Source organism: Barbatula barbatula (genome assembly GCF_947034865.1).
Source record: "Barbatula barbatula genome assembly, chromosome: 11".
Classification (NCBI taxonomy): domain Eukaryota; kingdom Metazoa; phylum Chordata; class Actinopteri; order Cypriniformes; family Nemacheilidae; genus Barbatula; species Barbatula barbatula.
The window spans coordinates 24,018,823-24,031,197 of NC_136774.1; the positions used below are offsets into that span (position 1 = coordinate 24,018,823).

Consider the following 12,375-nt stretch of genomic DNA (forward strand, 5'->3'; position numbering starts at 1 on the left):
ATGGGTTCAAAGGACAAGAAATCCAAAGAGGAGGGCAAGAAGAAAAAGAAAAAAGAAGATTCAGAACAAGAGGAAGATGATGATGACTCTCAAAAGAAGAAGAAGAAGTCTAAGAAGGGAACCGTTGACAGCGATGATGAGGGGAAGAAAGACAAAGGCAAGAAGAAGAAGAAGAAGAAATCCAAAACTGTGGATTATGTGGAGATATATGAGAGCGAGCTGAGAAACTATGAGCCTGATAAAGTGGAGAACTATGAAGATGAGTACCACAAGAAAAAAGGTAAAACACTTTCTTTACAAAACATCTCTCTTTAAACATTTTCAACCTAAAAATCCTCTAGATGCTCCTTAATATGTTAAAGGGACAGTTCGCCCAAAAATGAAAATGACTTGTCATCTTCCCTTGTGTCAAGCCAAACAAAGACATTTATGCAGGTTTGTACACGAGTAAATGATGACATGGGGTGAACTGTCCCTTTAACTGTCACAAACTGAGAATAACATAAAGAATCACATTCCAAATTTAAGTGGTTGTAATGTGTGCATGCTTGGGAATGAAGGAAAAACAACATTGACACAAAAGTCAATTAAAAATAATTATGAGATTATTTTCGATCAGTTACTGTTTCTTAATCATTTATACTCTTTATAGCAAAATATATATTGTAATGAAACACACTCTTATTCAGACTGTAGTTAAATTCTTCCAGGTCTCTTGACACACACTTTAAACACATCTGCTGTGATCTGGTCATATATCATCTGCTATGGATTCCCCTGTTTAATAATGCACGAGATCTCTCTCTCTCTGTGTTAAATGAAATGACGGCGGGTTTGTCACCTGTTCTTCACAGTTTATGAGGTGGTCACCATCACAGGAGATGTCAGCGGGGCGGGGACAGATGCTAATGTCTTCATCACACTCTTCGGAGATTACGGCATCACTCCCAAACTTCATCTCGCCAGCAAGTGAGTCCATCCTTCTCTCTTAACGCACCTGACACTGTGATCACTGACCTGTAACTTGATTTATAAGTGTCTGGATTAATAATGAATGCATTTCTCGCTATAGCCACACATCAGGACACATTGTCCATCATCTTAGTGAGATTGTGTAAAGCACATGTTTGCTGATGAAATGTCCTCCTTTGTTTCCCTGAATCTCCAGCACAGAGAAGAGGTATTTGTGTTGTGTCTGTGCTCTCTGATCAACTCATGTTGTGTTTTGTGTTGTTATTGTGAACGTGCACATAATATTCTAGAACCCGTCATCAAGGACCAATGGGACGTTCATATGATGTGTGTCTTGAGTTACAGAACCAATCACAGACAGCTCTGGACCAATGGACACGTCCTCTTACAAACACATGTTAGTTTATACTGAAGAAAGGTTCAATTAGATTTGTAAAGACACTTTATATAGATTGAATAAACTAATAAAGTGTATTGGCACTAGTAGCATACTATTTCAATACTACTAGAGAATCAATGGCACACTTTTTAGTTTCTAACTAGTTTGTATACTTTTATTTGACTACACACTTAAACTAGTTTTTCATCTGTATTGCAACTATCTACTGATAGTGACAGTTTATTTGGAAGGAGACCAGTAGTTATGTGTAGTTTTAGTATATTTCTGGGAAGTTCATAAGAAAGTAGATTGAATGTACAACAGCACACTTCAATGAGTGCATGTGGTCCTCATGATGAAAGGCTGGAATATTCATGTACTGTACATCACGTCTGATGCACTCGGTGTGATTCTGAGAAGCTGTTTACACGTGACCGTTTTCAACTAAGAACCCAAAACGTTTCAAGCGTTTAGGCTCTTCGTTTTCATTTTCTCTTCAATCAAGAAACCAAACTTAGATCCAAATGAACTTGGAAACTATAGACCGATTTCAAATCTCCCATACCTGTCTAAAATACTAGAAAAGTAGTGTGTACTCAGTTGTGCTCTTTCAAAAAAATTTCAGTCAGGTTTTAGACCGCATCATAGCACTGAAACTGCACTCGTTAAAATTACAAACGACCTGCTTATAGCATCAGATAAAGGTAACATCTCACTCCTGGTCCTGCTTGACCTTAGTGCTGCGTTTGATACCGTAGACCATAACATACTTCTAGATCGCTTACACAATTATACCGGTATTGACGGACAGGCACTACAGTGGTTTAGATCTTACTTGTCAGACAGACATCAATTTGTCCATTTAAATGGGGAATCATCCAATCTAACGCAAGTAAATGATGGATTACCTCAGGGATCGGTTCTGGGACCCGTGCTGTTCTCCATATACATGCTTCCCCTCGGAAACATTATTAAAAAACATGGAATTAGCTTCCATTGCTATGCAGATGATACTCAGCTATATATCTCATCAAGACCAGATGATTCCTCCCAGCTATCCAAATTGGCAGAGTGCATTGAAGATGTACAACATTGGATGACCTGTAATTTCCTTCTTTTAAATTCTAATAAAACAGAAATATTACTTATCGGACCAAAGACACGCAAACCAAATATTTCTGATTATAAACTGCCAAGTTGAAGGATGTACTGTTACTCCAACAAATACAGTGAAAGATCTAGACGTTATATTAGACAGCAACCTGTCATTTAGAAATCACATCTCAAATGTCACAAAAACAGCCTTTTTCCACCTAAGAAATGTTGCCAAGTTACGAAATATTCTGTGTGTTGCTGATGCAGAGAAGCTTATTCATGCATTTATGACCTCAAGACTTGACTACTGTAATGCTCTACTTAGTGGTTGTCCTGCATCATCAATAAACAAACTACAGTTAGTTCAGAACGCAGCTGCCAGAGATCTAACCAAGTCCAGAAAATATGATCACATAACCCCAATGTTATCAACCCTTCACTGGACACACATTAAGTATCGTATTGACTTTAAAGTTCTTTTAATCACTTATAAAGCCTTAAAGGGTTTAGCCCCTACCTACCTAACAGAGCTTCTATCATACTACAACCCATCACGCTCTCTAAGATCACAAAACTCTTTTGATAACACCTAGAATAACTAAATCCACCAAAGGGGGTCGAGCTTTCTCATACGTAGCACCTAAACTCTGGAATAACCTTCCTGATATTATTCCAGGATCAGACACACTCGCCCAATTTAAAGCTAGATTAAAGACACATCTTTTCAGCCAAGCATTCACTTAATGCAAATATGCTAAATAAACCACCAGGAGATGCTGACATTAGATATTATTTACTAGAATAATTGGATTTATTATATAAAACACCATGTAGTGTGTTTTACCCTTTCTTGGGTTTTTCGTTTTTCCCCTGTAAAGCTGCTTTGGAACAATGCAAATTGTGAAAAGCGCTTTATAAATAAAATTGAATTGAATTTACACGACAACGCAAACTTTTGGAAAAGGGTCTCAAAGTTTAAGCATTTGAAATGGCATTATTGTTTCAGTGTAAATTCTGAAGGCGGCGATGACGTCACACGCATGCGTATCACGCGTTCAGTCTGAAGGCATGCGCCAGCATTCCCCAAAACCATAATGGCGGCCTCCATGCTGCATGTTTGTGCCTCGTGACATATCCATTATCATTCAAAGTTGATTTACTGCACCACTACAAGCAGCGGAGACATAGTATTTCTATGCACACTACTATAAACACACATACATGCAGACAAATGCTGCGTCTAAAATGGCATAATGTGACAGTACGTACTGAATTTGAACAAGTTAAAACACTACGTCCTATATAGCACTGTATGAGTGGGAGTAGTATGAATACATTGCGTCCGCCAAGTTTATGATCATGTGACCCGTATGCTCTTTGACCTTTGACATACTAACAACAACCTATACTTTATTAAATTTACTTTTGAAATTTGACCATTGCTCAGCCACCGTGGCATCATGGGATAGATAAGTGTCCATCCGATCCACACTTTCGGCAGTAGTAGATCATCCGGGTATTTCTTGCCTACAGTTCTTTGCATTCTGAGGTTTCGGACATACTAGTCGGGACTCATACTCGTTTTTGCCTTCTATATAGTATGGAAGTAGGCGATTTCGGACGCAGCTAAAGTGTATTAAAAGCGCAACAGCGCCATCCACTGGTCTGGCATGCATTATACATCGTTTTTATTAGTTTTCCCGGATCCATGTCAATGCAGATCGTTTTGATAACGCTGTAGTGTGAACGTGAAACTTTTCAAAACGTTTTTTAATCGTGTTAACGTACAGAAGAGTCTGAAGAGAGACGGCTGTTCTCTCTCGCTCTCTTGTCCTGTGCGTTGATGATGTGAATATATTTGTGTGTCAGCAAATACATGATATAGTGTCTGCTGGATATCATGTATTTTCTGCAAACTGTATGAACTGTATCTACTGTACTTTTATGGTTAATGTGAATGTTAGCAGCAGTTTATAGAGAGGTGACGTGTACAGCAGGTTCATGGTTTCATCATTTATAAAAGTGTGTCTGTATATTAAAGCTTTATGGATAAATCACCGTAAGCAGCACCTTTAGTTTTAAACAGAATCCCGCTCCTCGTTCTGTGTTTGCACTCATGTTATTTTCATTCATTTATATCACAGGAATCGAACAGCATTTGAAAGAAACAAAACAGACGTGTTCCGGATAAAAACACATAGTGTTGGACCTTTGAAAAAAATCAGGTATGAAACATTTTCACACTTTCCATGTGAGAAATCATTCGTAAATATAAATATCCTTCATGATACAAATATTGAAATAAAATGAGTTTTGTCTGAATATCTTATGTTCTTTAAGAGCTTTAAAGGCTTACACCTTATATTTTATGCCTGTACATGAATTATCTTTATATGAATAAATAATATTAATGGTATTGATAAAGCAAGTGTTTGAGAGCTGGTGTTGATTGTTCAGTCACTTTTCTTCTTTCAGGATTGAACATGATAACACGGGTCTGAACGCCAGCTGGTTTCTGGATCGGGTCGTGGTCACAGACATGAACAGGCCACATTTACGCTTTTACTTTGCTTGTAACAACTGGTTGAGCAGAACTGAAGGTGACAGTCTGTTTGTTCGGGATCTGCTGGGCAGCCTGGACCCCATGGAGATGCCCAAATGTGAGCTGAAATCTGATTGGCTGCTGCTTTAATGATCTGCCCATCTGCTCTGCGTTTAGATTTGTATCGTGTGTGTTTTTTTGTTGTTGTCGCAGATAATAAATATATTGTGAGTGTTTTCACGGCTGACGTTAAAGGCAGTGGAACAGATGCGGACGTCTTCCTTAATATTTTTGGGGAGAGCGGTGATACAGGTCTGTCACATTCAGCAGCGGAAACACAATATGAAAGTGTCATAATAAGAATAAAAGAGATTATACAAGTAAAACAGGAGTGTACACTGATCCCAGACGTGTCCTCAGTGAAACACATAACATGACACCACATTTACAGTGTCGCTGTGATAGACCGGACTGTCCTTACAGGACATCACCTTTGTTTTATTGACCGTCGGCGTTTGATATGAACTGATCTGATGTTTGTCTTTCTTAAAGGAGAAAAAAGGCTGGACAATGATAAGAACAACTTTGAGAGAGGAACAGAAGACAAGTTCACCATCGAGGCTCCTAATCTGGGCCGAGTGAGGAAAATAACCATCGGCCACAATAACAAAGGCTCTTCAGCTGGCTGGTTTGTAGAAAAGGTAAAACCTCCGGATTCTTTAGAATGTAATACAGACACAGAGGGATTTGGGTCGGGTGTGCGTGTGTCATCGTTTGCCATGGTTATCGCAGCGTACTGAAGTATGAGGTCACACTCGCTGTAGTCACTTTATCCACGCTGTAAGAAAACACCACGTTACTCCAGCGGATTGATTTTCCTTCCGATGAGAGCCACGACCTACAGATATACACACACAGATCTCACGGACACGCCACAGACGCTGCGCTCTCGTTTCAGGTTATAGTGGACGATCTGGGCAACAAGAGCATCTATGAGTTCCCCATCAACCGCTGGCTCGCCATCGATGAGGATGATGGGAAAATTCAGAGAGATGTGCTGGTTGGAGGGAGTCAACCCACCGGTAAACTCTTCACATTCAGTGTCACATCCGCTCAAAGCCCTTTAATGTTGAATACTGTCACACGAGTCGACACACTTTAGTGAGTCTTAAAGTGTAAAGGGATAGTTCACACAACAAATGTAATTCTGTCATCATTTACTCACCATAAGATTTGGAAGTATGTCAAATCACATCCACCATTTACTGCCATAGTAGGGAAAATCAATACTTTGGGGAGAGATTTGACAACCTTCCAGATATCTTCCTGTGTGTTCAGCAGATCAAAGACATTCATACAGGTTTGAACCAATCTGAGCGCTCATGGGTAAAATGATCATCACCATTATTACACAGCTGCTTGATTCTGATTGGCCCGTTGTGACATTCCAAGGGTTGTTATTCCGCTCAAAACTAATAACCTGTGACCTGTGACCTGGATGCTGCAAATCAATTTGAGAGCCGCAGTTTAATATTTCACAACAATTAATTATAAATATGTCTTTTAATAACATATATGACATTATATTTACAAACGATTAAACCAATTTGCCTGTTCGTGACGTTTGAACGCTGTTTCTCACTTTAAAACTAAACGTCTTTTCCTCACAGAAGTTCTGCATTCAGTAAAAATGAGCTAATAAAATATTTTAAATTCACATTTCATGTCCAGTTTGATCTCATGTGTCCAGTAGTCGTGTAATAAGAGGGATAATGTTCAAGCAGCCGTCTGTTATCATGAAATAAACCCCTTCAGTGAGACACAAGACCCTCCGCTTCACGTCCTGATCATAACAACCGGCTGCTGAACATTATCTCTATCTTATTAAAGAGGATTCATGTCATCAATCATCTAAACATCTTGTGACCTTCAGAAAGAAACCTTGCTTCTCCACTTTTGATTTCTTGTGTTTTTATAAATCATTACTATCGATCACCCATCGTGTTTGTTTGTGGGTTTTGCAAAAAAGTATTAAAATAGTAGAAATGCAGTGAAAAGCTTTTTTTATGTTTTTTATTTCCTGTAAAGTGTCAGTTTAGAAGAGACGAGCTTTGTTTTCTTTATTTTCTGAGCTGGTTTTGTGCTTGCTTTTAAAACATGATTATCACAACGATTATGCTCAGTGAATTGTGGGAAATAAACCATTATCACCATTAGAATACGATTAATCCTGCAGCCCTAAATCTGAAGGTGGGGGTTTTGGGTGGAGTTTCACTTTCATTTGGGTCTATATACATGTATATATGAATGACAGAACAAAAACATTTTGAAATAGATGAGCACAGATATCACATTTTTGTGTTTAATGACTTGATGAAAACCACAGTCTGGAATCAGAGCTCGTGTTGTTTTGCAGGTATCGTGTATAACGTTCAGGTGGTGACCGGAATGAACAGAGGTGCGGGAACCAACTCCAAAATCCAAATGATCATGCACGGATCCAAAGGGATGAAGAACAGCGGCAAGATCTTTCTGGAAGGAGGAAAGTTTGAGCGAGGTCTCACGGACATCTTTAACGTAGAGATCGCGGCTCTGCTCAGCCCTCTCAGTCGGGTCACTATCGGTCATGATAACGGAGGGGTCAGTCCAGGCTGGTACTGTGAGAAGGTCTGGTCATCATCTCTCAGGATGTTATATAAAATATCTCAAATGTGAATCATTTTAGATCTGAAACATGAATCTCATTACATTTATTTATCATTCTAATAAGAGTTTCTGGTAAGTGTACACATGATTAGTGTTTATTTTAGATTTGTTTAGCTCATGAAGGATGTTTCCGCTGTGTGTTGTGTTATGTGTATTTGTGTTTTGTGTCAGGTGGTGATCTATTGTCCGTTCACTGGAATCGAGCAGACGTTTCCCTGTTCTAAATGGTTGGATGAGAATGAAGGCGATGGATTGATCGAGAGGGAGTTGTATGAAATGGTTTCTCTGAGACAGAAGAGACAGAAGAGTGAGTATGTGATTTCTGAGACTGTGTGTAGTTGTCCAGGCTGTTGAATGAACGTGAGACGCTCCGCAGAACACCCCTGGTCTCTCTGGATATGGACATCAGAACTGGCCGGAGCGGGAACGGACGCTTCTATCTTACTGCAGATTTATGGAGAAAAGGGAAAGTCGGACGAGATGAGACTGGACAACAAAACCGATAACTTTGAGCAGGGTCAGCTGGATAAATTCATGGTAAAATCTCCCATCACATCGCATTCACTCATTCTTCCGTCGGTTTGTTTCTAACACACACGGTGTGTATCACAGATTGAATTGCCAGATATCGGGAAGCTGACCAAACTCAGGATTTGGCACGAGAAGAGGAATCCCTTCGCTGGCTGGCATTTAAGTCGAGTGAGACAATCGTATGAGGATCATTTCACAGCATCAGATGTGTCAATGTACTAAAGGATTTGATTTCCTTTCTCTCTGAAGATATCCCTCATGAAGACATTAGCAAAAGAGAGGTATAAATTCCCCTGCGAGCGCTGGCTGGACACAAACGAAGACGATAATGAGGTTGTGCGAGAGCTGCCGGCGACGGGAGACAGCGTTCTTGAACCTCTTCCACGTACGAACACTTCAACACTTGGGTTTAGATGCTTTGCCAGACATCATCTCGTCATCTTTATTCATGTCAAGTGTCATTGTGTTGTCGTTTTATGTTTCAGTCATAAAGTACCGTGTCACAGTCTACACGGGGACTGTAGGCGGCAGCGGGACGGATGCCTCCGTTTTTGTTTGTCTGATCGGTGACAACGGAGACACGGGCGACCGCACTTTGATCAACTGCAAAAACAACATTAACAAGTTTGAGAAAGGAAACGTTAGTAGAGCTTGTGTGCAGATGTGACCTGTGATGTGTGTGTGTGTCACACTCTCATCATCCTCTCTCTCTCTCTCTCTCTCTCTCTCATCAGGCGGATGAGTTCGTCGTGGAGGCCGTGTCCATCGGTACGGTGCGGCGGGTCCGGATCGGTCATGACGGCAGAGGTGGAGGCTGTGGTTGGTTTCTGGATAAAGTGGTCATCAGAGAGGAGGGACAGGCCGAGTCACAGGCTGTAGAATTCCCCTGTAACAGGTCACTGTCATAACACACAACATGTATGATGGAACACTGCAGAAAATGACTTTCTTACTTAGTATTTTTGTCTTGTTTTCCAGTGTCAAAAAATTCTTGAATCAATATGCATTTTCTTGTTTTTAGACCAAATAAAATGAAATTTCTGTGAATTTGAAATGTCTTACCCATTGGCAGATTATTTGCTTGTTTTAAGCACAAATTCACTGAAATATAAATATAATAAAAAAATATAAATATGAAATATTAACAAGACTTATTTTCTAAGGTCATTTTGGTCATCAAGAAAATGCATCTTGATTCAGGAAATTTGTAGACATTTGTAATTGGAAAACAAGAAAAGAAAGTAATTTTTTGCAGCGAATGAGATATAAAAAGCACGTTCGAGTATGCAATCTCCTCACTTCTGCTGTTCTTCATCTGTACAGATGGTTTGATCGTAATGAAGATGACGGACAGATTGTTCGTGAGTTGGTACCATTCGCCGACGGCCAAAGATTATACAGTGAGCGTCTGCTAACACTTCCCATTGTTAAAAACAACATCACATCAAATCATACAGTGAGAGAGAAAAAGCCGTTTTTTTTCAGACGTCAGCTATCACATCGCTGTAAAGACAGGGAACGTCAGCGGAGGCAGTTCAGATTCTAAAGTCTTTGTGAAGTTATACGGCGAGAGAGGAGACACCAGCAGAATGATGCTGGCCGTTTCTGACAACAACCTGCGCAATTACTTTGAGACAGGACGTGTTGATATTTTCAGCGTGGACACCTGGGATATCGGCCAGGTGCGTGTAGCGCCCGCTGCGTTTCGTGAAGTGACGTGTGTGAAACTCTACAGAGAGTTCTTTGTGTTTTCCAGATCAGTCGCCTCATGATCGGTCACACCAACGAGGGGATGCGTGCCGGCTGGTTTCTGGACAGCGTTCAAATTATGGTGCCCAATCACGGCAGACATTACATGTTCCCCAGTCACCGCTGGCTGTGCAGAGACGAGGCCGATGGCAAAACAGAAGTGGACATCTATCCCAGTGAAATACTGGATGTCGAACAACGTGAGGACTTTTCTGTCACGTCACTGCTGTGTGTGTTGGGTTTAATTCATATGTTGTCTGTATCGTCATCCGTGTCGTCCTCCAGTGATTAACTATGAGATTACGCTTGTGACGGGAGACGTCTGGGCCGGTGGCACCAACGCCAATGTTTTCATCCAGATATATGGAGATCAAGGAAAGACCGAAGTTCTCACTCTGGGCAGCAGGTCCAACAACTTCGAAAGAGGTACAACAGACATTTTCAAGGTAACGCCATCGTTTGACACAATCTCATGCACACGCAGTGTTTCACACACCTCACTGATTCCTGATCGATGGTCTCACGGCATCAGATCGAAGCGAAAGACGTGGGGAAGATCTTTAAGATTCGTATCAGTCACGACGACACGGGCATCGGTTCCGGCTGGTACCTGGACCGGGCAGAGATTAAGCGTCTGATCATGGCCATGGTTCCTAAAGAGAAGAAGGAAGACAAGAAGAAAAAGAAGAAGAAGAAAAAAGAGGAAGATGAAGACGAGGGCGGTGAGGAGGAGATGAGGGAGGTGGTGTTGACGTACGTGTTCCCCTGCGATCGCTGGCTGGCTTCTGATGAGGAGGACAAAGAGATGGTGGTGGAACTTCTGCCGGAGGACAACGAAGAGCTGGAGGGTACGGAACCTGTCAATCATGTCATGTGAATGCATGTAGATACTGTGCCTCACCTGACCCAAGTGTTAACACGATTGAATCATTCTGTCTATAGAGATCACGTATGAAGTGAGCGTCTTCACTGGAGACATGATGGGGGCCGGCACAGATGCCAATGTCTTCATTAACATCTACGGTGAGAACGGAGACACGGGTGAACGACCGCTGAAGAAGTCCAATCATCTGAATAAATTTGAGCGTGGACGAGTGAGTGTCATGTGATCTGACGGCTTGTGTGATATCACTGTGGTGTTGTCTTACTCCTCTCTTCATGTGAAACTCATGCATGATTCAACACACAAACCTGCACACTCATTCTAATCACACACCTTCAGCTCATCTGCTAAACAAAATCAAACTAAAACCACCTGTCATCACAATATTAAGTGATGTAAAGGCTGCGGGTCCATCAGTATGAACCGTGGTCATCTCGCTACAGACTGATGTCTGTAATGTCTCGTGTAAATCCATTATCTTAACTAAGTGTAAGGCGACAATCTGCACGTTAAATTGTTTGGATTATACACATTTTCCTTTGTTTTCAGGACGTTGTTCGCCATTGCAAGCAGCAGAGCATTTTTAGAAAAAAGTTTTAAAAAAAGTTCATTATTAAAAAAGTTCCCTTTTATATGTTGTGGTGATAATAAATGTTTAAACTGACATTTAATTGTGAAAATCTTTGGATTTGACTGCAGGCAAGCCAAGTGTTGATATGATAGACTAAATGTGTCAAACATAGTCAACTCACCATCGGTTGGTCAACTCTTTACAAAATAGAAGTTACCAAACAAATAAATTCTCCCAAAAAAAAACGGCTAAATCAACATAATAAAGGAAATTAAGTAAGGTTTAATCCACAGTTAGCCGTGCGTTAAAGGGTTTTAATGCACGACGTGGAGGCCAAGAACCACCCGACGCGAATACGGTTAAAATCCTTTATTGTACAGCTAGCTGTGGATTATCCCGTTTATATCATGGTCATAAACCAAGTTAAAGCTGTTGATGTTTACAGTGTAGCTTTAGATCAAACCGCTGACCGGTTATTATTCGTTAATTTTCAATGAAATCAAACTGACTGGAGCTCCCAGTGTGTTAAAGGGTTTTAATGCACACCCTCCAGCCAATCAGAATCCAGTATTCAAACAGACCATGGTATAATAATAAGTAACTACTTTGCCATTAAAAAACTAAACAAAACCATTAAAAATTTGAATGGCTGCAACAGTGGTATATAGGCTGGGTAATGGGAAAAAATAATTCTGATAACCTTGTTGGGCAGGGCCGGGTTCAGGCCTTGATGTAAGGCTTAATCGATTCTTCTAAATAACAGGAGGATATTTTCACCATCACTGCTGTGGAACTGGGACCTCTGAAGAAACTGAGGATTCGTCATGACAACAGATGTCAGCAGTCCTGGTACCTGGACCGAGTGGAAATCCTGGACACTAAAGAAGACACCACGTCAGTTTACTAACACCAAATTCTCTTCATACTGATCCGTCTGTCTGTCCGTC

The 12,375-nt window shown here is 40.7% G+C and overlaps 1 protein-coding gene across 1 annotated transcript in view; it reads left to right on the forward strand.

Annotated features, from left to right (window-relative positions):
* Positions 1 to 12,375, forward strand: part of loxhd1b (lipoxygenase homology PLAT domains 1b) — a gene marked incomplete at its 5' end in the record, with an annotated part of 21,210 nt that continues 8,835 nt past the window's right edge. Inside the window, 22 exons of the mRNA XM_079468172.1 lie at positions 1 to 280; positions 855 to 969; positions 1,169 to 1,180; positions 4,591 to 4,671; positions 4,922 to 5,106; positions 5,202 to 5,300; positions 5,541 to 5,689; positions 5,947 to 6,070; positions 7,405 to 7,655; positions 7,866 to 8,001; positions 8,071 to 8,231; positions 8,307 to 8,393; positions 8,475 to 8,610; positions 8,711 to 8,865; positions 8,960 to 9,120; positions 9,549 to 9,625; positions 9,711 to 9,907; positions 9,982 to 10,174; positions 10,260 to 10,420; positions 10,507 to 10,822; positions 10,917 to 11,068; positions 12,192 to 12,322. Coding sequence (XP_079324298.1) covers positions 1 to 280; positions 855 to 969; positions 1,169 to 1,180; positions 4,591 to 4,671; positions 4,922 to 5,106; positions 5,202 to 5,300; positions 5,541 to 5,689; positions 5,947 to 6,070; positions 7,405 to 7,655; positions 7,866 to 8,001; positions 8,071 to 8,231; positions 8,307 to 8,393; positions 8,475 to 8,610; positions 8,711 to 8,865; positions 8,960 to 9,120; positions 9,549 to 9,625; positions 9,711 to 9,907; positions 9,982 to 10,174; positions 10,260 to 10,420; positions 10,507 to 10,822; positions 10,917 to 11,068; positions 12,192 to 12,322 — 3,359 coding nt within the window. The remainder of the gene's footprint in view (positions 281 to 854; positions 970 to 1,168; positions 1,181 to 4,590; positions 4,672 to 4,921; positions 5,107 to 5,201; positions 5,301 to 5,540; positions 5,690 to 5,946; positions 6,071 to 7,404; positions 7,656 to 7,865; positions 8,002 to 8,070; positions 8,232 to 8,306; positions 8,394 to 8,474; positions 8,611 to 8,710; positions 8,866 to 8,959; positions 9,121 to 9,548; positions 9,626 to 9,710; positions 9,908 to 9,981; positions 10,175 to 10,259; positions 10,421 to 10,506; positions 10,823 to 10,916; positions 11,069 to 12,191; positions 12,323 to 12,375) is intronic.